The sequence below is a fragment of the Histoplasma capsulatum genome (genome assembly GCF_000150115.1).
Source record: "Histoplasma capsulatum G186AR genomic scaffold supercont2.12, whole genome shotgun sequence".
NCBI lineage: Eukaryota > Fungi > Ascomycota > Eurotiomycetes > Onygenales > Ajellomycetaceae > Histoplasma > Histoplasma capsulatum.
Window position 1 is genome coordinate 265,125 of NW_025544812.1, and position 24,798 is coordinate 289,922.

Consider the following 24,798-nt stretch of genomic DNA (forward strand, 5'->3'; position numbering starts at 1 on the left):
CTTTCCTTCCCTTTCATCAGGGAATCACATAATCCACTGCCCTTTGTTCGAAAAGGCTGCATACTCTCTCAGGACATGACAGGTTTGGCAGTCCTAGCTATAGCTAGTCTTTTTTAATCGGCATATTGTCATTCTCTCTCCCCCCCACTTTCTCAAGATCCGCGCCCCTGTTGTGACCTTCACAAGCTGCAGAAAGGGCAAAGTGGTAGAAATCTAGGAACGACCAAAACGACGACCCAATCTGATTAAACGATAAGAGTCAAGCCAACCCTTCTCGTAGGTTAGCAAGGGGCAGCAATGAGCAATGGCAAACGCCAATAGCTAACTTTTATTTGCGAAAGTGGCCGTGCACCCGCATCGCAACGACTGCTGTTGGGGTATAGTGCAGTCTATGAGGGCAAAGAGGTGTGGTGTAATTAAATACTGGAAGAGCGAGCGATTAAAATAAGACACAAACGTATACCCGGTGGATATACCTCCCTTTTAGCGATGAAATGTTTGATAAGATACAAAATTCACAGTGTAACAAGGGAAATAAGCTAGAAAGAGGTTAGGATATTCCCGTTTTGGCATGCATATATCGTGACATCGATTGCCGGTTTCTAAAATATAGGGAATCGGGATGAATAGGCAGTTTCAGTGTAGGTCGGCAGTGTATCACAATAATGTATGTTATCCCGTTCACTTTCTTTCTGAAATTTGCTAGCCTCCTTGTATGGAAACTTAATATATTCTCATCGAGAACGTATAGAACATGGAGGAGCCAGAGTTGGTTGTTAACGGCCTCCTGAGAGCACGAGGATAGATGTGGTTCTTTGGTAACGGAGGCAAGTTTGCTGATATTCTCCACCAACGAACGATACACTTTTTTTTGCATAGATCCAAATAAGACAAACATCGCATTCATCACGCCCTCTACTTCGAAAACGGTGTACCAGGGCTAACGAAATGATAGTAGCCAATTCAAGCCCCTAATCGCTAAAAAGAAGCTAAATCAATGGAAGTGGCAAAAGATAACGTGTAATACGTGGAGAACAAGATAATATTGCGGAGGTCGGCAACTCAACGTTCACACAAATTGTTTTCGCCGCTAAAACCAAATAGAATCATATCCGCATACGCAGTAAAGTAACATAAAAATGCGGGGAGCGAATTCAAACTAGATGAGTGAAAATGATGAAACGCTAGAAATGTACTCGGCGATATAGGGTGTGAATGCACGCCAGTAGAACGCTAAGGGGAGAGCGATAAGAGTAGCAACAATCGTGACAGTGACCAAGAGGGTCCTGAAGTTGGTCAGCATGACCCAGGGATGGATTTGAACGAGAAAAAGGGAAATGGATATCAAATTGAATCACGTTACAGTAGAAAATGGAATAATAGATACATACATAAGAAAAAGGAAATTCAAGATACAGGAATAGTGATTTTACACAAAAACTGGAGAGGAGGGGAGAGGGAAAAAGGAATCAAAGGGGTGGGTGAAGCGGTGAATATGGGTGGTAAAGGTGGGATGATGGCCAGGGTGTATCCTACCAAATGAGAACAACGGGGGGGAAAGGTACGCAAAAACAGAAAATTTCCTAAAAAATATGTCGCTTACTGGCGTGTAGTATCGCGTCGGCCACGGCGGAAAACCGAAAAGACGCCTCCGAAGAAGCTCGTGAAAATTGCGTGCCAGAGTGCTTTGAAAAAGTTCTTTCTCTTGTGGATTGTGACGGATGTGACGGACCGATCCCCAGCTGTCGTGGGGCGCGGTTCTTCGGCTTCCCCCGATGCTGCGCCTGACTTCGTTGCGTCAGGTGCTGGCGATGATTCCGAGCCTGCTGCTGCAGGTTCACTTGACTTGTTGGTTGGTTCGGGTTCGCCGGAGTTTGAAGGAATTGGCTCAGTTTGGCTGGTGGCGGTGGGTGGAAGCGTATAGACTTCCGCTTGCTTCGCGGAAGGCACCGCACCGGATTGTTTGGCTAGCTCAGGGGGTTCTGTTGCACTAGCTAATAATTCTTCTTGCGAATTGGCAGGAGCAAGAACTCTCTCAGTTGCACCCCCGTCCGACTCTTGAACCGGAGAAGAATTGTTTCCGTTGACCACTGCTTTTCCTTCCTTGGCCTTGTCGATTGATCTACTAATGCCATTGGAAGTTACTTCTGGAACGCTCGGCAATGATGTTTCCACAGCAGAAACAAACACTTCTGCCGGAGCTGTGGAAGGAACATCTTTATCAGCGACAGGGTCTTCATTATTTGAAACCAGTTGAGTGATACCAGCACCAACAAGCGCAGTTGTAAGGGTCGCTGCGGCGACCTTCACTGCCGGCTCCTCAAGAGGCGCCTGCGGTACCTCTTCCACTGGTGATTTGGATGTGGTGCCGTTAGTTCCAACGAATGGTTCTTCAGCTGGGGCCGCCAGCACTTCGACCTCGGGTTTGGGTTGCATCCCGGGAGGCACCTCTGTAGCGGCATTCGCGTTGTCATGAGGTACGACCGGTTCGCTCAGAGAATTTTCTATTGGTGACTCAATAAGAGGATAGTCAGCCGTTTTCAATGAAGTGGGCTGCTCAATTTCGACAGCAAATTCCTTTCGAGTATCAGGCTCGTCCGATTCTGATGCCTTTGTTTCTTCGGGATCAGACGCAGGGGGCTGCTCCTTTGATTTAGAAGTACTTTCGAGCTCATCAGCCACCATCTCAGCAGTAGACGATTCGAGAGTAGCAGCCGCCGTAGGAGGCTCACGACCATCACCTTTCTCAGCAGGCTCAGCGTGCTTAGTTTGTTCTGAAACTTCAAGATCAGTCTCTGCAGCTACAGCAACGGGAACAGCAGGCTCAAAGGTATCTCCGGACTTATTTTTCGTGGCCGGTTCGTTAGCGGGTAGAACTTCGGAAACAAAGTCGGTGGAAGGGGTAAGTTCTGGTTCAGCGCTTGGTTCTTCTGTTGCTAACTTTGGAATATCTTGATCAATTTCAGGCGGTGGATTTGGCTCTTGAGGAGGTCCGAGGGCAGAAGCTGCATCTACGGCGGGTTGTTCAATTTCAGTGAGCTCTGGCTTCGAACCTTCAAGTCCCACAGGGGTTTTCGTCACTTGACTCGGCTCGTTCGTCTCTGACTCGACCTCTGCGGTATGTTCGACCTCTGGTTCCTCAGCGGGAGTGGCATGTTCTGACTCCTCTACTGCGATTGGCTCTGGGTCAGAGATTTGTTGTTCCTGCTTAGAAACTCCAGGTTCGTTGTCGAGCGAAGGTTCAGGGACATCTTCAATAACCACTGGAAGCTCTGTAGCAAGCTCTTGCTGCTCCTCTACCTTATCCGTTGAATCTGTACGATCGCCATTTGTGACCACCTCATCTTGCTTGTGGTCAGGGGTGGTGTTATCGGCGTTGTCGGTAGCCAAAGGTTCATCCTCCGGAGCAGGCTCCGAGGATTTTGGTTCTTCCATCGGTGCGGGAATTTCAGGAGTCTCCACTTCTTGTTCCAGACCTGGAGCAGAAACCGCTTGAGGCTCCGTACTATCAGCAGTAGGAATTTCTTGAGCGATATGGGTTTCTGTATCCTCGGGAGTTTTTGGCGTCTCTGATTCTTCTACAACAGCAGACGCGCCGACGGTTTCCCCAGTGGCCGGTATTGTTGTTTCCGGCTCGTTAGACTCAAGATCCCTGTTGGTGTCAACGTTAGCTTCGAGCTCTCTTTCTGCAGTAAAAGTAGTCGGGGCCACGGTTGTATCTGAAGCATCCTCCCGTGTGATTTCGGGGGCTACTTCGAGTGTAGGCTCGACCACAGCATTGTCGACAACTGGCAACTCCTCGGCCTTTGTTGGTTCTGGTGGGATTTCATCTTTTTCCCATGCCGTAAGCACAGAATCTGGCTCCGATTTGGTAACAGCATCGCCGATGGCTTCTGAGGCATCCGGCTCTACTGCTTCTGTTGGGTCTTCAGCAACTTCAGAGATTGGAGCCTCCGGAGCAGACTTGGGCTCGAGTTCATCAAGCTGAGTTACGCCATTGTCAGCATCGATCGAAGTTTCGGGCTGTGATGGCTCCGTTGAAGCTTGGGTAATGTCTGACGTCGTGGCCACTGGAACAGGCTCATGTTCTGTCTGGGGAATAACAGCGTCCTTGTCAGGATCCAGGTCTTCAGGTTCCTTCAAATCCTCCGGAACTTCGGGCGCTTGGACTGGTGGAGGCTCCGTTGCAGTTTCCGGCTCAGGCTCAGGCTCAATAGGTTTAGCAAGTTCCTCAGGCTCTATGGGCTCAGGGTCATCACCGGAAGGATGTAAGGTTTCAGAATCTGTTACTTCCACAGAAGCCTCAGCAATTTGAGATGCTGTATTCTCCGAAACAGGCGCCGTGTCAGTAACGACATCATCAGCAGGTTTCGTGGTATCAGGCACTCTCAGTTCCTCTGGAGCCTCGGGAGTTTCAACAGTTGCAACCTCAGTTGACGGTGCAGGCACAGCAGGCAAAACAACTTCAGCAGGTTCAGCAAGGTCAGAGACGACATCGCCATTGAGTTGCGATGTCTCGGGCTCTGTTTTTTCCACTGGGGCACCGAGGACATCAGTACTGATCGTCTGTACTACAGGCTCAAGTTCGGCAACCACGCCATCGATAGGTTTTGAGGATTCGGGTTCGGTTTGCTCCACTTCTCCTTCAGGTATATCGGTGGTTGCAGGATTAGCTGCAAGATCACCTGGAAGTTGCGGGGCTGCTGGTTCCTCAGCTGTGGAAATCTCAGCAACGTCAGGCGTTGAATCTGGAGCCGGATCCGCAATGTCGACAGATTTGGAAGTTTCGGGTTCCACTACTTTCTCAGTGGTCTGCTCGTCAGCTACTTCGGTTTCGGGAGTAGAGGATTGTACTAATTCTAAATTCGCAGCTGGCTCAGATGCTTCTGGTTCTTCTCCAGAGTTTCCATTTGTCTCGGGCACTGTATCCGCCGCGGATTCTGGAGACTCTGGTTCTTCAGGAGTCGCTAGCGTGTCAGGCTCTAGTTCCAAAGAGGCATCATCTTCAGGTTTCGATGCCACTACCTCGTCAGAGGAATCAGGGACGACTGGTTCTTCAGCTTCCACCAAAGACTCAGGCTCTACAGAGTCAGGGATGACATCTTGTTGTGTAACCGGCTCGCCATCCGCGATGGTAGCCTCTTCCGATGTGGGTGCTTCTGGCTCCTCTGTTGCAGAGACCACGGGAATTTCAGGGGTAATTTCTGGTTCGGGTGCAGCTTCATGGGACTCTGGAGGAGCAGGAGCTGCAGGGTCAGGTCCAGCCCCTGCAGGTTCCTCATTGACTGGGACATCGGTAGTATCATCGTTGACAGCAGCTTTGGTTGTTACATCCTCAACCGGAGCAACCTCATCTGTGGGTTCGGAGACGAGTTCGGCATTTTCTTGTGGTTCCATGCTAGCGTCGGGTGTGACGTCATCAGGCGCTTCCTGGGCGATTGGGTTTGCGACTTCCCCAGATAGCTCGTCCTCCTTGTCAATATTGACGTCCTGCGACTCAACATCCTTGATAACATTTCCAGCTTGAGAGTCGTCATCTTTAATGACCAATGGTTCCGATTCCGGCGCGGTTACCTCCATAATAGGGGCTTGCACATCGGGCTCCTCTGGTTTTTCTTCAAGAACAGGATCAGGTTTCGTATCCAACTCCGCAATTCCTCCTTCTGGTGTTGACTCTAGATATTCCTCGCCCGAGGTCCCAATCTCTGCTGGCTTGTCGGCCTCATCCTCTTTCTGGACGTCTCCATTCACCAGGGGTATTATGTTCTCATCTACGACCTGGGATTGGGCTGGTTCGGAGTCAGCAGGGGCGTCAATGGCTGTGGTTGGCTCGGCAGGCTCGGCAGGCTCGGCAGGCTCGATAGGGTCGGTAGGCTCGGTATGAATGGGAGTAATTGGATCTTCGGGTTCTTCAATAGAAGCTGGAGCTAAGTTAGAGGCCGCATCTGGCTGGCTTGGCTGCTCGACCACCTTCGGTTCTGTCTCTGGAGACTCAATATCAATAGTGGTCTCCTCAGGTTTGAGTTCTTCGCCGGCAGCGTCAATTGAGGTTTCAGCGTTAGCAGGATTCTCCTCATTTTCTTCACAAACCGGGGTTTCGATCACCACATCCTGCTGCGAAGGCTCAGGCGTGTGGGCAGGCTCTGATGCTGGTGGCTTGTCATCAATGGTGGCATCTGGATCGGTCGCCACCTCGGTTTCCACAGGTTCTGCCTCGTCCACATCCGGAGCTGCAAGGTCGTTCTTCTCTGCCGGTTCAGTATTTTGTCCTTCGTCATTCTTCATTTGCAGTTGCCCCTGGGGCTCTTTCTCAACTATTTGCAGCTCATTTACTACAGGTTCAGGTGCGGAATCAGCTCGAGCCTCATGTGAATCTTCGACAGGGTTTTCGAGAAGCTCAGGAACGTCCTTTGACGTTGTGTCAGCTTCCGACGCTTCGACGTTCTCAGCAGCTAAAGGATCTTCGGCGAGCTTTGTATCTTGAGCTTCAAGTATCGCTTCTGTTGACGCTACATCTTCGACGATAACAGCTTCAGAGGCGTCATCCTTTGATACTTCGTGTTCCACTTTCACCCCATCAGCTTTCTCTACGCCCGAAACAGATCCGTTAGAAATGTTCTCTACGTCCTCCTTCTCAGGAGAATCGGCAGATTTCATGGTAGCCATGACAGGTTCCACTACCAGAACGTTACTTTCGTTCCCTTCGTCGTCCACAGCTACAAGTGTTATTCATGATCAGCACGTGTCATAGTAATCTTCACTAAATGACTAGAATTGGTTCTGTACCGCTATCGACCTCCTTGTCATGGAACCAGGAGCCCTCCAATCCTTCTCGAAATTTATACTGATGCTTTCCCAATGCCACCTCGAATGACTTCGAGAATTCGTATTGGGCGTCCGGGACATGGCCATTAGTCTGCACGGCCGTATCCTGACTGGCGAGTGGAGGGATCGGCTTCACATCAAGCTCGACCGGTTCCCAGGCGGGCTCAGTGAAGGAGGCAGCTAGGAAAATGGCGGGAGACTTGCTCGACCGGCGAATGGCAACAGTGATAGTACTCCGGGTATCATCTGCCATAGTGGATGGCTCGTGAAGTCGTTAAATCGTCGTGAGGGTCCCAATAAAAAGATAGTGAATACGGGACAAAAAGAAAACAAGTGGCAGTATTGAGGTATCACAGTTGCCTTTCCTTCGTTCTCGTCGAGTACAGGCTAGTAGTATGAAGGGGTTCCACGAGATGGCGGGTAACGGTGTTTCTGTTGCACAGTGGATCTTAATGTTGTTACAAGGAAAACAAACAGTAATGCCACCAAAAAATCTCTACAAACAATAGGATAACCAAGAGGGGAGAAAAACCACACAAAAGATAAACAGGTCAGCTATTAGGAAAACACAAGAAGAAGCCACAGAGAGGGGGAGGGGGGAGCGGGGGGATTGTATTTTGATATTCCAGGTGAAACACCAACGATTGGTGAGATTCTTCGTTCTCGCGGATGGTGGGCGGGGATGATGGAGGGGAAACGAACAGCGACGGAGGAACAGGAAGCAAAAGTAGATGGGAAGAGCGACGAGGAAGAAAGAAAACCGCCAGCTTTGATCAACAAGAGTAATTTTTCTTTTTTGCTTTTTTTTTCTTTTTACTCAAGCTTATGCGGAGATGTGGCAGCAAACAAAACAGCGCGAAGGATGAGCAAACGCGGGCGAAGGAACAAGCAAAAAAAATAGCCCCCAGGAGCCTGTGGAGACTCGAGCCCTCGACTGGCCCAAGTGTGGTCAGAGGAGAACTTTTAGCATGAAGTGGCTACGCTTCCTGGCTGCTGATGGGCTAACTTGCAATGCGGTGCATTGATAGTGGAGCCACAGTACAGACTAGGAATTGGAGCCGTTGCTTGGTCCCTGCTGTTGCTGCACTGAGGCACGGAATTCCCAAAGAATTGCTTTTCATAGTTAATGTTGATTGGGCATATCTCATTGAATTCTGTGAGAATTTACTTCTTGTGAATACTAAAAATGAAAAAAAAAATTCCTCTTCTGCTATGCGTCCAATTGATTGCACTTCGAAGCACTCTATCTTCCTCCTCTACAGCCATGTTGAAGAGATTCAGTCATACATAGATCACTGCCTCCAGGAAGAGGAAAGACACAACTCCCGTCCTGATTCCTCGACTCCCGTAGTTTTTTATTTCATTTCTTTGCTCGCGGATCCTTGAAATTGCTTAAGTTGGGTTTGGCGGGAAGGAAATCCGTTGACGGCAAACCCAAGCTCCCCAAGACGGAGGAGGCTAAGGCCGATATCACTGTGACGATGACAGGGTTTGCAACTTGCCCATGATGATTTGATATGGCCTCTGCAGCTCAACAAATCGGAGTGGAGGGGAGAGGTAACCTGCTCTTTCTCCCTTTTTCATTCCCATCTTGAAACTGGTTTTATGTTGCTTTTTCATTTCTTCCTTCGGTTTTAAGCTGCGGAACATCGAAAGATCAAATGGGACAGGAAAAACCCTGATGATGAAATGAAAGTAAAAATCAATCGTTCGTCCCATCAAAAAAAAAAAAAAAAAAGAAAGGAAAAAAAAAGCAAAAAAGGCGGCACTCAAAATTTTCGGGCGCTCGATGTCAATTGCTGTCTAGCCAATCGTTGAGCTGCAAAATTGGCCTGTGGTGGAGATACCCAGCCCATGTCTTCGTCCCGATAAGAGAAGAGCTTGAGGGCGATTGGGGATGGGGATAACGCGATCAACTTTCGACATACGTATCCGTGACATATATGTGAGAGATACATGAGAGATATACATCTGTCTTGTCAAAGGAAGGGTTGAAAGTCAATGATGTTGCCATCGATGTCGTGATCATCATTTCCCTGGTCGTTGAAGTTGAACAAGAGCGGTGAACGGGGCGGAAGACAGCTAGCGAACCTGAGAGCTCTTAGCTTCGGAGTAGCTTGCTTAGTTGAGTTTGGCATTCCATTGTGCCCTTCACCACGCTCGATTGTCAGTTCTGTTTTCTCATCTCCAGCTTCACGCGATGGTTTCGGGAAACAGAAGCGAACGCGAAGTGGAGGACGAATGGTGTGTGAAAAGGGAGATGTCCTGTGAATCCGAGGGCGCGTTGAAGGTTGAGCGGATGATGCTGATGTAGCATCTCGACCCACCAAGCCAAAGAATCCCCGCGGGTGGTGCAAGCAAGTGCCTCGGTCGGCTGCCGTTAGCGAGCTGCAGGGCCGAAAGCCCAACTGCCAGCCTCCTGGATTAGCATGCCCATCCCCAGTTCGTCAGCACCTGATCGCGCAGGAACGCGAAGGTTGTGTTTAAATCTTTGATTTGAATCGCGTTCGAGAAGAAATCTGGGTTGTACATCGTCAACATTGGACTATTCTTGTTAGAATTGCAACAACCTCTTCGCGCCCGATATGCATGTCACATAGAAGGTTTGGTTTCGAACTCCTTGAGAAATGACCAGCCCAATCCAGCTTCTGCTTCGCATGACAATGAATGGTCTAGTGTTTACGCGACGATCGTGGTTAATCGGCAAATCGTTTGTCCTCCCTTCTATGACTTGATAATATACAACCCCACCACCATTGTTAGCTTCAATGCATGACGAACAGGAAGGGTGAGGAGAGCAGGTGGAAAAGCACCATCGCGTCATTGATTGACAGCTGGCAGTCACCGTGCAGGTTTGGGCGTCGCGTTGGGTAGAGTTCTTGCAGGTTGGGGCAACGAATCATGGTCATGGCTATGTCAAACCGTAGATGTTCTTCAGGGTTCTTTCTGCCTGAAGGAAATGGGGCGAGATTTTTATCCTTCTGCCCGCGTTTCAGGTCAATGTTGGATTTTGGCCCCTTGATGCGCTCCGTCTGAAGCCCGGAAGATGAACTAAATCTTTTGACGGATTGTCTATGTATGTGTGAAGAACATGTTCCCCCACCAATGAACCGATCCCCCACACCGAGAATGGAGATGCTGAAGACAATAATGGAATATCACATTTCATTTTCTGTTCGTTTCGTCCCATAAAAGTGTTGTTCTTGTTGTGGTTCTACACTGTAGTAAAAGATTCTTTCTGTTAATTACCAACTTGGTGTCTGACTCGGAGAGCAACAAAATCTCAGCTATAGGCGATATTTATAGTGCGTGAAAACCGAGGCGTCAAAAGAAATCAAAGATCCATACTGGCCTACTGACAGGTGCTCCGCCTGGTTTATAACATCCCGCAAATAGTTTCATATCGAGATTCAACGGGCTGGAGAGTTTCTAAGTAGTTCAGTCACATATTTGTACATATCGACCTGTAGGTAGAAAAAGACTGAAAGCAACTGCTTCCGACAATAAAACCATCTTCCTGTTCGGCTGGCTTCATGATATTGATGGGCAGGAACGAAGCAACTGCGGACATTGTGGATTCAGCAAATTATTCTAACTCCCAATCCGTCTTCTCTTGCATGAATTTCACGAAGTCACTAAGCATAGTCTCTGAATACCAGTGACCCAGCCCTTCATACTCATTCCACGAAACATGCATTCCAAGTGCCTCAACACAGGCAACTGCTTCTCTTCCCAAACGGATAGGAACCGTCATATCTTCAACCCCATGGCCGAGAAAGAGTGGCGTCTGCTGAAAAAGAAAACCTTGAGAGGATGAGGGGAGCTGCAGAGGGCGGGGAATCTGAAGCTCGCCCCTGAAGAAGTCAATAGCATTACCAACCGCATCACTGCCATTTTTAGATTTGATTTCACTTTCACCATCTGTGCTAGAAAGTTGATTGAGCCTCTCTCCCTCGATCGTTTGATCATCCTCCCCTCTGCCGCCTGTTAGAATACTCCTAATCCGCTTTTCAAATGGCAGTCTGCCACAGAACCCAACAAGCGCGCCTAACACCTCGCTTTTCTCTCCCCCTTCCCCAATGCCATCCCAGAGTAAACATGCCACAATACTGGTAGCGCATCCCTGGCTCAGCCCCCCCAAAAGGAGATTCTTCGCGCCACCTTCGACCAACGAAATCTCCCGCTGCAGTAAATCATGTAAGAATTGCGTCGAGTCCCGTAGTCCACTACTCTGCAACGAGTCCCGCGCAAGGGGGAATGGTCGGTCGCTGTTGTCATCTGTAGGAGATGAAGACGACGGCAGCCACCAGAGATCAAACCACTGGCTCATGAGATCGCTGTTGTGTTGTTGGGGACGTCGCAGTGGTGCCGTTGGGAAAACAAATTTTGCGTGAGGGAAAGCATCTTGTAGGGTACCGAATTTGGGATTAGAAGGCTGTGAGACGGATGGCAGAGGAAATGACGTCGAGAGGATATCACGTCCGAAACTAGGACCATCGTCACCCCTCCCGTGGAGCAAGATTATTGTTTGCTTGTGAGATTTGAGAGGCTGGATGATAAAGGGTGGAGGATAGTCGGGAAAGTCCATCTCGCTTGGATGCTCAGATTTGTGTTTTCAGTGTTCGCTTTCTCGTTTATTTCAAAAATCTAAGCTTTCGTCATGAAGGAGCGAGTGGCATACGGATTGGCAAAAAGACCGCGGGGGTATACAGTTCACGTGGGCGCTCGAGCTTGCCCAGTCTGTCATTGTTGCATGCTCGTACTCATGCACTCACTAGCTCCTGAACACAGACAAAGAAAGGTGTGTCCTGATACCCTGTACTGTTTCGATGAGAGGGAGTTAGCTCAACCTTGCGTTATACGGACATACATCCGACAAATATCAAACCACACAAATATCTTGCTCGTGTCATTTTGAAAACTGTTCGCCATATGGTGATCATTGCAATATGATATGTGCTAGCAGTTTATCAGATTGATAAGATTGGAGCCCCACAAGATCGGCCATTGGTCATTCCAAAAAATAAAAAATAAAAAAAAGAGAGAAAAAACAATCTCAATTATCCTCCGCACCATCGGATTAGGAAGAAACAGCGACTCCGTACGAACCGACCCAAGTATTTCAGCTGCCACTAATCTGCTGAAATGGAAAGAACGGACACAATAAGATTGTATTTTGTCGAGGAGGGGCTGGGCGTCCCAGGCCAATTATGTGGTTGTTGTACAGCAACCCACAACTCCTGTCAGATATGGTGATACAATGTTTCTGGGCCGCTGAAGTTGAGGGAAACTTGAGAAGAAAAGTCGAATTAGGCTCAGCACCAGCCGTATCCAGTTTGTCGAATTCATATAAATGTGGTATTTGGGGGTAGAGATGTCTCAGGTTATCCAATTGCTTCTAAACAACCTACCAGTGCGATGGATGTGACAATGACAAATGTCAACTCTATTTAGCTTCATCCACATGTTGGTGCCGTAGTGTATCTACTTGCCATACCTACTACCGATGAGACATGGCGATCTATTCTTCGACAAAGACATCAGGCCAATGCCTCGAGAAACCTTGGATACCATTCCTCTCCGCGTGCGCTTTCTATTTCATACATTCGAAGCGGTGAGGACATCGGCCCCACATCCTGGTCGCTCACTTTCATGTCAAAAACCAATTGTTATACCATTCGGAGAACCACTGGTAACATGGGCGGAAAGACAAACCTCTCCCAAAATGGGCCTTGCTATTTCTGTGTGAAGACAGATGACTCTCACCGGTGTCATTCTGTTAGTGGAAAAACCGCTCATGTATAAGTCCTAGTAGGATAAGATGATAACAATACACCCTAGCATCTCCAGACATTCTGGATGGAACACACAGAGGAGACCTCTGTGGGGTGGGTGCGTCATGTTCCTCCGTTGGAGGTCGTCTAAACATCTTCGTCCCTTTCCCACTGCGCCATTTGCTAGGAGGATTTTATCTATATTAAGTGTGTAGCATTTGTCTTTTTTCACATTATCTGCTGACTCGAAATCCATTATCAGCTGTTCTAAGTGAACATATAAAGTTTTAGATTGAGTTTTTTTTAGATCAATGCCATTCAGGGGCAGAAGGTTGCATGGGGTTGTCAAGAATGAACCATAGCATACTGCATGGTCGACTGTCTGGGATGTTCCTCCTACTCTCTGAGCAAGCGTCGCCCACATGTGTACAGTTTGTATATACGGTAGGACAGATCTCAGCCCAGCGAGCAGCATCGAAGTTTGAATGCCTGGGATGCTTAGGGAGACTCACACAGCAAGAAAGCAGTTTCACTTCTAATGTCACTCGGGGGCTTCCTAAATCCAACGTAGATCGTCACGTATGCGTGGTTAAGTCGCCCGACCTGACATGATCGGGCATCGCTTTCTAACAGATGTATTCCCAGATGCCTGCCAAAGACACACACATACATGTCCGTATGTTCGCGTACAAGCCTCACCCTTGCATGTGTCAGAATTGATAACGATACACGATTTATTTCGATACTGTCGCTCAATAGACGAATGGAAGATTGTGCGTCCTGGCTTCTGGGAGGGAGCAATTCCTCGGGGTTAGATGTCACCTTGTTTTAGAAGGTTATTGGACAATTGGTCTCAAGAATACTATATGTGCAGTAGCAAGTGTGCATGTTAAGACATAACTAATGGAAAACCATGTTTTTTATCAATAAGCAGTTTTTTTTTTCCCCTAAAAAAAAGGACGAGCTCTCCACGACAGCACTTGGAATGACAGTTTATTTATGTATTCCATTTTTCACCAATGAGGTGGTCAGGAGCGAGGTGCATTCTGATGTTGTCTTCAACAAAATATTATGGCCGACTGGAAAATAATTGATTGACCCTCTAGGAACATGGAAAAACGGATACCTAATAAGCGTGACCTATCCTAATGTGCATACGTGTATATCACTGGATCACAACTGGCTAGATAGGGAAAGACAATAAAATGAGACTGAATGCTAACAGGAAGAAAGATTGACCCGAAAGTTCGTGATATAAAATCCTACGCAGCTACACAGAAATCTGTGTGGAGAGGCTCTTTACATGAATAATTTCAGAAGAGCGGATTTGGCTAATGGTAGTATATTGTCGTGTATGGACCGGTCTTCTCAGTGTAAGCGAACGACACCCAAGCTTGAAAGTCGGTACTGGCCTCGATCTCAGATCCAGGCCTATGAACAGGTTAGTAACAATCTGACAGGGGTTGAGCTCTAGATTCTGCTGAGCAGATAAAACGTACATATACATCGGAATGAGTGACGATATCTGTTGGCTATAGGATTTCGCCAGCTCCGTGTATCCGTGTTTCCCAAAAAAGTTGGTGAGGCCATCAGCTATTACCTTATCACTAATACCTAGAGTTGGAAGGTAAATTTTCGGCTGCGGCCATTTTTTTCCCGGCAAAATTTCATAATTAGCGCACACAGGGACTCGGTCTGGGGGGTCTCCTTCTCTGTTCACTCGGTCAGGCATCTTCCGCGTTCCCGCAGGAATATTCAAAGCCTCCCACAACTCCTTCAGCAAGGACAACCCATTGAGGGTCTCTGGGTCGTTAAGCTGTCCGCCGATCGTCCAAATCCGTGTAAGACTCTCAAAATCAACTTGAAGGTCGAAAACATATATCTTGAACCTGCTCTTCTTGGGATCGATGAGGTCGCAAGACAGAAGCTCGACATCCATGCTTGGAGGTAGTGTTTTGAAAAACTTCTCTATCATTTCCAGGGAATGGTCACAAGTGCCCCCAACTACCTGTCGCACTGCATCCAGTATTATATCTTCCTTGGGTTTGTTTGTAACCATAGATTTCAGGCGTGGGTACAGATACAACTTTGCCATTATGTTGCCGTCTTTGAAGTCCAATGACATGTTATGCTGAGTTTTGCATGGGTAATTTCGAAGGTCCATCTCTTTCGCCGCTAGTTTCTCCTCTTCGTCGGTCACCAGGAACGCATTGCGCAATGCGTGGTAAAGATCTGAATTCATCCCAATCCCCAGCAACTTGAATTTAGCCACGGCTTCATCCAAAGCTGTTCTGTTGGTTTGGTCGCGGCCACTGTTTGCAGCTTGGTTCGTAGCTTCAAAATTCATTCGAACTATGCATCGCTCCCTGGTGAAATTCTGACTGAGTTCAAGCGGTCCGATGCGTGATCCTATAGTTGACTCGTAACCTCCTGGGGTTCGTGAGGGCTTAAAGGGGCCAAGTAAGGGGATGACATTCAGGGCGTAAAAGCACATGTATTGAAATTGGTGTTGAACATCATATTTCGCGTCCGCAAGCAGTTTCCCCAAAACTGGGCCCGTTCGATTCCACCAGTCTTCTTGATCGAGGTTAGGGAAAATAAAGCATTTGTTCAACAGGTGGTAAGACTGCGAATCCGCTACGCATGATGTCTGGGAAGGCGTTTCTTTTATCGGAGCCACACCAGTCAAGGTCGTTTTCTTTTCCATGATGTGTTCCAGTAGCTGGTAAAAATAAGAACTTAATCGTGAGGCCTTTGTTGGATTACGGTGAGGGGAAAAGCTGACGAGGACTCCAAGTTAAATGTTGGATATAAATGAAGTCAAAAAAGGACGGGTTTGCAAGAGGGGATATTTCACCATAGAGGTGATAAAGGTTCCATTTATCTACCACTGAAGTTATGTTGTTTGCCATTTCAAAAACTTGATTAGGATAATAGGTGATAAATGTCTCAGATCAACAACTGCATTCCAATGTCAGTGCTACCCACCTTTTTTCCGAGCGTTCTCATGTTTTTGTTGGGCACTGGCTGTCCACGCGGCCACTCCACCGCATGCGATGACCCCTATATAGTTAGCTAGCTCCGACCATAACAATAACAAGATCAACCATCCCACAGGTTATGGCCTGGATAGTAGATTTTTAAGCAAAATGAGGTATTTTAATTAAAATAGCTAGCATGAGAGATTCATAGAAACACGTCACTCATGATGTGATGACCCCTATATAGTTAGCTAGCTCTCCGACCACAAGATTAACCATCCCACAGTCTTCCCATATGGCCGATCAGCTTGAGCGATGGCTTGTATGTAGTGGTCTTGCAATTGCGCTGATAACACCCGCATTGTAGAACATGCTTCAGCAGATCTGCACTAATACACTCGCTTTCAATTTGTAAATATGGATGTCTTTCCCCAAAAGCAGGTAGAATGAGCAGTATCACCTCTCACAAGTCCCGTTCATGGCATTAGGAATCAAGAATATCTGTTCTAAATCAATTGTCCTCATTGTCGGGATCCCCGGCGTATACAAACGTCAAACTTGGCCGCTCACTGCTCCGTACCACCAGAGACTAAGTGCAACAGCTGGTTGGAATGGTAGACTGCCGCCTAAGAGTGAGGAGGCTTCTTTCGTCGGGATTGGAGTGCGGAGCCAAATTTCGTAGAGCCGAGCCAGCTACTATTTCGGGTAGGTCAAATTAGTGGCTACCCCATTGACCATTGCAAATATGTCATTTGGAGGAGAACCAAATGCAATCATTGTAAAGGTATATTGCAACATTTCCCCTTTTAGGTAGAACGTATTGATTCGGAATCTGGAAACCGATGGAGACAAGAAACAGGGACACGAAATTGTAGCTGAACAAGGCAGCACAACCCGCTTCCTAGATATCGATATGCTTCAGTGTTGTCGCATGCCATTTTCTGCTTCTGAACGAAGGAAACTCTGATATCTCGCTGATATATAGTGCTTCTTGGAGAAATTCTTTTCGATTCATTATATAGTCAGAGTTTGTATAGTATTAAAACCTACAAGAGTATATATACCCGTAAGTAATAAGACTCCAAACAATTAAATGAATTTCTATCATTCGCAACTGACACAGACATTTCTGGGTTATATTTGTGCTTGCTGTCGATGGTAGCCCAGGTCATACAATGTCCGAAAGCACAGGAAATATGGAAGGCCGCTGCATATTTCCAAAACTAGAAGCTTCCTGCCCAGGAAACCCCCAATTCGGGTCGATCGATATGAAGCCGGATTCTCTCGAAGATATCGCAAAAGGGACGACTAAAGAGAGTACCTCGTCCCTGTTCGATCTGGTTCAGTGTGCGTGGTCCATTCTTCTGAGCAAGTACACCGATTCCGACACCATCACTTTTGGGGTCATAGCGAGTCCGAAGATGGATGTAATGGACCAGTTGTTAGCAGTGATAGACGAATGCTCTCCGATTTCCCACTCCGTCCGTCTTCAGAAAGTTCGGAAACTCCCAACGATGGAGTGTGATCACCAAGAGCATTTCAATACCTGTCTTCTCTTTGAAGATGTCATAACTTCAGGATGGATATCAAACGCTGGCGATGGTCTTTCCACCGTAAGAGATCCTGTGATATGGACTTTCAAACGCATTGGCCCACTATCCGTTAACAAACTCTGTAATTTTAGATAGGCGATATTTCAGTGATTGTGAAATCGTCCGCGGTCACACCACAAATCTCTATGCACTATTCCACTTCAATCTTGGGCCATTCCATGGCTTCCAACGTGATTGCCACTCTCAGTGAAATCCTCAACTGCCTTTTATGGAAACCGTTGCGGACACTTTCAACGTCGCAACTGTTGGGTGATTCTCACCGCCAGCAAATATCTGCATGGAATGCCCGGTCACACACCTATCCCCTTGATTGTTGCATTCACGCACTTTTCCATTTAAAATGTATGCTTCATCCTAACTCCCAAGCAGTGTGTGCTTGGGATGGAGGTCTGAAGTACCAGGAGTTGGACGACCTGTCCTGGAGGGTCAAGGCACTATTGACAGCACACAATGTTGGGCCGGGATCCATAGTTCCGCTGCTTTTCGAAAAGTCTAAATGGGCAGTTGTTGCGATGCTAGGGGTCCTCAAGGCTGGTGCTGCCTTTGTCGCGTTGGACCCTGCATACCCCGAAAAGCGTTTGCGGGACATCTGTGAGGATGTGGAAGCAAATATCATCCTTTGTTCTGATTGGCTTGTGCAGCATAACTTAAATTACACGACGATAGCAGTTGGCGATGGCACTGTTGCTTGGGGAACGGATCCTGCGCGAAATCAGTCACGAGTGCAGTCCCACGACCCTGCATATGTTGTTTACACGTCGGGATCGACAGGGAAACCGAAAGGGGTTGTGATTGAACATGCTTCGTTCTGTTCTAACGCAGTTGCCAGTAGTAAAGCACAAAATCTTGACAGCTCATCCAGGGTGCTCCAGTTCGCCTCTTATGCCTTCGATATCAGTATTCATGAATGCTTGACGACGTTGATAATCGGAGGCTGCGTTTGTATCCCTTCTGAGTTTCAGCGATTGAATGACTTGAAAAGTGCAGTCCAAAGCTTGCAAGTCAACTGGGCAGAACTTACACCGACCGCTGCCAAGCTGTTACGGCCAGAAGATGTGCCGACAGTGAAGACTCTAATTTTGGGTGGGGAATCCATGACATCAACGGACATAGCTTTATGGAACGAAAATGTGCGCTTGGTATGCGCTTATGGGCCTGCGGAATGCACGGTTGTTTCTAATGTACAACCCCATGTGACCGAGCCTGGTAATGTAGGATTCTGCTTTGGTGGGTCATGCTGGATTGTAGATAAGGAAAACCACAATAACCTCGCAGCTATTGGGGCCATAGGAGAGCTCGTAATCGGCGGGGCCATCGTTTCCAGAGGATATCTCAAGAGACCCGAGCAGACAGCAGCTGCATTCGTCACTGGGCCTCAATGGGTATCAGATTTCGACATAGGTGCAGAGCAACGGTTTTATAAAACAGGGGATCTGGCCAGGTACAGATCTGACGGCTCAATTGTCTACATTGGACGGAAGGACACTCAAGTCAAGATACGCGGGCAAAGGGTGGAGCTTGGAGAAATTGAATACCTCTCACAGCAATGCCTCAAAGAAACAATGGTTGTTGCCGAAGTTATTTCCCACGAAACACGGAGACCTTCATTGGTTTTATTCATGGCGACAAAACAGTTATTTTCAGCGGAGTTGGTCTCCGGCATCACCATATGCGAGCCGGATGGAGAATTTCGTGAAGATGTAGCGCGCTTAAAAGTCCATCTGCAAAATGCGCTCCCAGCATATATGGTACCTGCAGCATACATCCGATTGGCCGCTATGCCTGTGTCACAAACAGGAAAGGTAGATCGGCGGGTTTTGCAAAAGGCTGTCAGCGATCTATCAGAGAACCAGCTAAAGGAGTACCGCATGGTGACCAGTGTTGACAGAGGTTTCAGCTCGGCAGAAACTCCTGTCGAGGAGCTGGTCCAACAGTTACTGGCAACTACTCTTGGTCTGCCATTGACTGCCGTCGGAATGAATGATACCTTTTTGAAACTGGGTGGAGACTCTGTCTCTGCAGTCAGCTTGGTAGAAACTGCTCGCCAAGAAGGGCTCAAACTGACAGTGGAATCCCTGTTCACTGATCAATCAATATCCAAGTTGGCATGTAATATAGCAGAATGCCAAATATCCCACGATCAACCACCGCCGCCGTTTTCCCTGTTGAACGCCCTGGAAAAGGACTCAATTATCTCAAGCGCAGCGGTCAAATGTTGCATCCGCCCTGAAAATATTCAAGATATATATCCCTGCACGCCCCTGCAAGAGGCTCTCATCGCATACACGGCAAGGACGCCCGGCTCACTTCAATGTAGTTTTCGTTTCCAATTGCCAAGGGACCTTGACGTGGTTCTGTTTAAAAAGGCATGGGCAGAAGTGTGCAACGCAAATCCTATTTTACGCACGAGAATTATCATGGCAGATTCACTCCAAGCATTTCAAGTTGTTAGTTTCGGAGTGGAGCCACCGTGTCAATCAAGTGAAAATGAATCGGAATTTCCAGAAACACTCATGTCGTTCGGGACTCCGCTAGTTTCAAGTTCGATCGTCGATAAAGGGAATGAGATCGAGCCACTGACCTTCATCCTCACAATTCATCATGCCCTATTTGACGGATGGTCATACCAGCGGATCTTGGAAGCTACCGAAAATGCGTATAAGGGAACACACATGCCGTCGCAGCAGCCTTTCGCGTTATTCATCGAATACGTCAACAATTTAGATCTAGAACTCGCGCGTGATTTCTGGACAGAAGAATTTCAAGGATTGAGAACGGTTGGGTTTCCATCCCAATTCCTCTCGCCAGGCTATACTCCAAAAGCCACCAGAACCGCCACCCGGTCCATCATGGTTTCCAAATGGCCTAACGGCAGATATACATCATCCACAGTGGTCAGGTTGGCGTTCACTGTTCTTCTTTCATGGTATATGGAAACCAACGATGTTGTTTTCGGGATCACCGTGGCTGGTCGCGGTGCTCCGGTCCCTGGGATCTATCAAATGACGGGGCCCACAATAGCGACGTTTCCGCTCCGTACTATTCTCCACCCTCATCTAAGCATCGAGGAGACACTGAGTGAAATGCAAGCGCATGCGGCGAAACTGATTCAGTTCGAGCAGACAGGCTTGCGACGGATCAGAAGTTATGGAGGGGACGCATCTTCAGCGTGCGACTTCCAAAGTTTGCTCGTTATACAGCCGCAAAAGAGTACAATTTCTTCCGAGCTATTCATTGAATCTCCAAACAATTCTGCTGAACAGCTGAAATTGAGCACCCATCCACTAACAATGGTGTGCGAACCTTCTGGAGAACGAGCGTTGCTTGTCACTGCAATTTTTGATGGTTGTATTTTGGACCACGACGCTGCGCAGATAATGTTGGAACGCTTTGAGCGCGTCCTTCACGATATTACAGATAATCCGGGACAAAGAATTAGCTGCGTAATTCCTGATATGCCACCAAACCCCGACGCCTGGATGAATGAATCGGGTCTCTTGCGTGACGTTGAGTACCAAGCGCAAAAATATCTAGGCGAACCGTACCAAGTAGTTGTTGACATGGTTTGTCCAAAAGATCTGTGTACAGGGAGGCTTGCTGTATTTGTTTGTGAAAATCCAGGGCACCAAAGCATAGAGACAGAGCTGTTTGCCGTCCCGGAAAATACCTTCAAGCTTAAACTCCGTGGGTTGATAGAATATATGAACAAAGCTATTCCTGGGAGTATGTTGCCAATTTTATGTCTTCCAATCAATTATTTACCGTGGACCGCTGCCTCCCAGCTCGACAGAGATCTCCTGCAACTCGCAGTTTCCAAAAAAGACCTAGGTTCTCTCCAACAACTCACGGCGTCGTTCCCCAATCAATCTCAGGGCGCAGCATCAGACCGTGAGGAAAGAGTTCGAAAAATTATTGCACGAGTCATCGGCATAGACACAGATGCCGTTGGGATCAACGATGACTTCTTCAACCTAGGCGGTGACTCCATCTCGGCAATACAGGTGGTCACTCTGTGCAGAGAAGATAGTTTATTGCTGACCGCCTTGGATGTCTTCGACGCTAAAACTGTCAAACTCATAGCCTCGAAAGCAAAGCCTTCTACGATTCCAACACCACCATCAACACCCAGTGAAGGTGGACAGCCGATGGTCCGGTTCCCCTTGTTATCCTTGGCACCTCCTGAGGAAGAGGAACTCGAATTAAGGCTCAAAGAGAACTTGGGTATTTCTTACGACGAAGTAGAGGATGCGTACCCTTGCAACCCTGTACATGAGGGGCTTCTCATCACTCAGTCGTTGAATACATATAAGTACCGGTCATATACCATATGGGAAGTGACTTCAAAAGTTCCCCAGTGTTCCATATGGCCAATGCGCTTAGTAAAAGCCTGGACAGACATTGTAAGGCGCCACCCAGCCCTGAGAACCATTTTGGTTAATCGCGGAACCAACGGCCAAGGGAAAACACATATCGTGCGGAAGGTGCTAAATACTGACCTCCACGTTCTGTCATGTACTGATAACGAAATTATGGACATATTGCGCAAGTCTTCCGTGAGTAATGAGGTGAGCAGTGCTCCTCCATATCAATTCACCCTGTGCCAAACCGATACTGGTAGGCTTTATTGTAAGCTCGAGGGTAGCGATGCCTTTCTAGACGCAGCTTCCCTCCTAATAATTTTACGGGAATTGTCACAATCATACGAAGGACGGCTCTCTTTCTCTGCAGGTCCATTGTACAGTCAGGCCACTGCGTACTTCTGCGATGCCGTGAGGTTCAGAGGCCAGATAGACTACTGGAAAACCCAAATGGTCGATATGCAACCGTGCATATTTCCCCGACACCAAAGTGACGAATTTCAGAGAGAACTTCGCACCATGAAAAGAGCAGCTACTGACAAAGCTTTGCTAGGTCGCTTTTGCCTTGAAAATGGGGTCACCATGAGCAATGTTTTTCAGACTGCCTGGGCTATGGTACTGCGGAAATACACAGGGTTGGACGACGTATGTTTTGGGACAGTTGTTTCTGGGCGGGATGTTCCTATTCCCGAAATCCACAATGTCGTTGGCTCTTTTTTCAATGTACTTGTTTGCCGATTACGTTTCACAGCGCAAGGCAGCTGCCGCGACGTTTTGGTGAGAAATCAGGCGGAGCACGGAACCAGGCTTCGAAATGGGAATTGCTCCCTGATAGATGTTTTGCAACTTTCCAAGTATTTCGGCAAACCGCTATTCAATACCTGCATATCGGTAGAACAGCCCTTGTCAAATGAAGACGAGAGCGAAATTTGCTTCAAAGAGGTAGAAACATACGAAGCGACAGAGGTAGGTCATGAACGTCATGTCAGACACAAGAAGCCAGTTTACTGACGCTGGAGATAGTATGACATTATTATCAATGTATGCGTTGGGAAAAACACGGTCGAAGCAACATTCACGTATTGGGCTTCGGCATTGGAAGATTCCGAGATCATTACCGTTGCGGACGAATTTAGAGAATCTGTAGCACAAATTCTCCTTTTGGGAGAAGCAACCGAATAGTGTATTGCTGTGATAGCAAGGGAAACTCCAGATGTAGGGTGTGGAGTACGTAATAAACGTTTGATATTGAGCTCTGCCTGCGCGCGGGTTTAGCAGTCACTTCGGGACGAGCATGCAAATGGAAACGGCAGTAAAAATGACTTCAATGGGGTGCTTGGATCAACTTATTTACCGTGAGAAGAGCGCAAATAAGTCAGTAGAATTACTTACCTCAAACATGTCAAGGTGACCTTGGATTAACGTCTGTAAGCTATCCGTAAAAACTGCAAGCACATATTATTTATAGCGGTGCTTGAAATTTGAGAAAAGTTGATTAACCACAAAATGCTCTCTGTACGACCGGCGGCTGTCACCACGCTCAAGAAAGGTTGGTGAAATTCTCTAAGAAACTGAAATCTTAAATCAACGAACATTTTTGCTTGGAGGATACAAGAACGTCTGACAGCCCAGCATTCTGCTAACCATGCTCCGCTGAAATGGCTAAACCAACATCACAAGCTGCCGCAGGGAGTAGCAGAGGGATGGGGTTTCGGGGGCCAAGTCTTTTTCACCAGAACGAATATATCTCTATTTATTCTCTGGATGAGCTGACAATTTTCTCACAATGCGAAGTGTTGGATTTTGGAAGCTGCCAGGAAAATCACTACAAATTCAAGCTGAAGCACGGAGCACTCATTGGTGAGACTAAAGATCATGCCATATCATGCCAGGAGGCTTGTATGCTCTGCCTCCTAGTGATCGACATGCTTCGGAAGGTAGGTCGGAAAAGGGTACCAGCGATCCTTAGCCCCCACAGTCCAAGTAAAACAACATGTCCTCCCTCCTGCGCGCTGCTAATAACGGCGCTGGTACAGGATATGTCAAGTGAGTATATTTTGGGTCGGTCCAATGGATTTGGCAAGCAACTGTAGATATATCGGTACCATGAGCTGGAAAGGCTTGTCACTAATTGTCAGTGAAATGGCATTCAACCGCTCCGTTTAGGATCTCGATCCGCAGGGAAACAGGGGCTAAAAAGGTAAATTCCACTCACACCTCACCTGAGAGCCGCCAAAACCAGTGACAAGATGAAACACAAGGAAAGCTGATGGTCACCCTACTAGTAGTCAAAAATCCCGCTGTACAAGTTCCAACGGTGATGTTACTTCTAGTTGGCATGATGTGGTTCGATTGAAGGCTTCTAATAAACGAGGAGCAGTTGTGGGGCCAATCTCAGCCGCGCGCTACTTTCCCGCTAGACTGAAAATGGGCAACAGCGGGAGGACGAGAGTGCAACTACATACCTGGTGCTCTGGCGTCGACAACCATCCCCGCGAACATTCATACTACGTCTTCTGATAGCAGCTGTTGGCCAAGTGTGTTCTGGAAACAGATGCAGCCGTCTTTTTGACACACCAAAATCCAAAGAAACTCAGCAAGCCGGGATCCAGCAAATCCCCCAGACGAGGAGAATGACCGAGAATGGGTGATACTCAACAGCCAAAATTCCTATCTATTGGAGCTTTGTACGCGAAAATTTCTTAACCATATATCGACAACATTGGCTCCGGATTTCCCGGTGTATCGAGTTATCCCACTGTTCTCGCACCCCTCAGGGTAGTCGTGCTCTGATGGCCGTTTCGTCAAGCTGTTCAATTTTTAAATGAGAGGAATGAACTTTAACTTGTAATTGGGTGAGACAATGGAATTAGCTCTTCTCACTCGCCTCTTTCAGCCTGGTTGGCAATTTTCAGTTTTAAGCTGTACTGGCTCTTCTCCATTTGTCAGATACGGACATTGAAACGGTGGCATTAGCAATATGGGGTCTAAGATTCCGGCATCACTCGCCGAGGGGTTTGCTGTTTACCTCTCTTCATAATGAACACGTATGACCAACTCCCCTAATTCTCCATGATTGCATCTTTCCTTCCAGCCGATCAAAAGCATGTGTATGCCTTTTCTATCCCTGATGCACAAATATTTTCACTCTGTATTGTTATATGCATCCTGACTGTCTCCATTTAATTGATATCAGTTCACATCATATTTCTCATTATTACCCTTCTTTCACCTTTCGATTCCAACG

At 47.5% G+C, this 24,798-nt stretch overlaps 6 protein-coding genes across 6 annotated transcripts; 3 read left to right on the plus strand and 3 right to left on the minus strand.

Annotated features, from left to right (window-relative positions):
* Positions 1-1,599: 1,599 nt before the first annotated feature.
* HCBG_07418 (uncharacterized protein) lies at positions 1,600-7,078 on the minus strand (the record flags this gene model as incomplete). Its single annotated transcript, XM_045434467.1, has 2 exons — positions 1,600-6,716; positions 6,787-7,078. The coding sequence occupies 2 exons, from the start codon at positions 7,076-7,078 to the stop codon at positions 1,600-1,602; spliced, it is 5,409 nt and encodes a 1,802-aa protein (XP_045284674.1).
* A 2,890-nt stretch (positions 7,079-9,968) lies between these two features.
* On the minus strand, positions 9,969-11,484 carry HCBG_07419 (uncharacterized protein; the record flags this gene model as incomplete). Its single annotated transcript, XM_045434468.1, has 1 exon — positions 9,969-11,484. One exon carries the CDS (start codon positions 11,411-11,413, stop codon positions 10,412-10,414), a length of 1,002 nt encoding a protein of 333 aa, XP_045284675.1.
* A 551-nt stretch (positions 11,485-12,035) lies between these two features.
* On the plus strand, positions 12,036-12,630 carry HCBG_07420 (uncharacterized protein; the record flags this gene model as incomplete). Its single annotated transcript, XM_045434469.1, has 2 exons — positions 12,036-12,159; positions 12,305-12,630. The coding sequence occupies 2 exons, from the start codon at positions 12,036-12,038 to the stop codon at positions 12,628-12,630; spliced, it is 450 nt and encodes a 149-aa protein (XP_045284676.1).
* A 1,300-nt stretch (positions 12,631-13,930) lies between these two features.
* On the minus strand, positions 13,931-15,306 carry HCBG_07421 (tryptophan dimethylallyltransferase; the record flags this gene model as incomplete). Its single annotated transcript, XM_045434470.1, has 2 exons — positions 13,931-14,030; positions 14,099-15,306. The coding sequence occupies 2 exons, from the start codon at positions 15,304-15,306 to the stop codon at positions 13,931-13,933; spliced, it is 1,308 nt and encodes a 435-aa protein (XP_045284677.1).
* Positions 15,307-16,755: 1,449 nt separating this feature from the next.
* Positions 16,756-22,733, plus strand: HCBG_07422 (lysergyl peptide synthetase; the record flags this gene model as incomplete). The annotated part of the gene is made up of 3 exons (XM_045434471.1): positions 16,756-17,193; positions 17,265-22,517; positions 22,575-22,733. 3 exons carry the CDS (start codon positions 16,756-16,758, stop codon positions 22,731-22,733), a joined length of 5,850 nt encoding a protein of 1,949 aa, XP_045284678.1.
* A 324-nt stretch (positions 22,734-23,057) lies between these two features.
* HCBG_07423 (uncharacterized protein) lies at positions 23,058-24,071 on the plus strand (the record flags this gene model as incomplete). Its single annotated transcript, XM_045434472.1, has 4 exons — positions 23,058-23,100; positions 23,346-23,488; positions 23,588-23,640; positions 23,837-24,071. The coding sequence occupies 4 exons, from the start codon at positions 23,058-23,060 to the stop codon at positions 24,069-24,071; spliced, it is 474 nt and encodes a 157-aa protein (XP_045284679.1).
* Between the last annotated feature and the right edge of the window lie 727 nt (positions 24,072-24,798).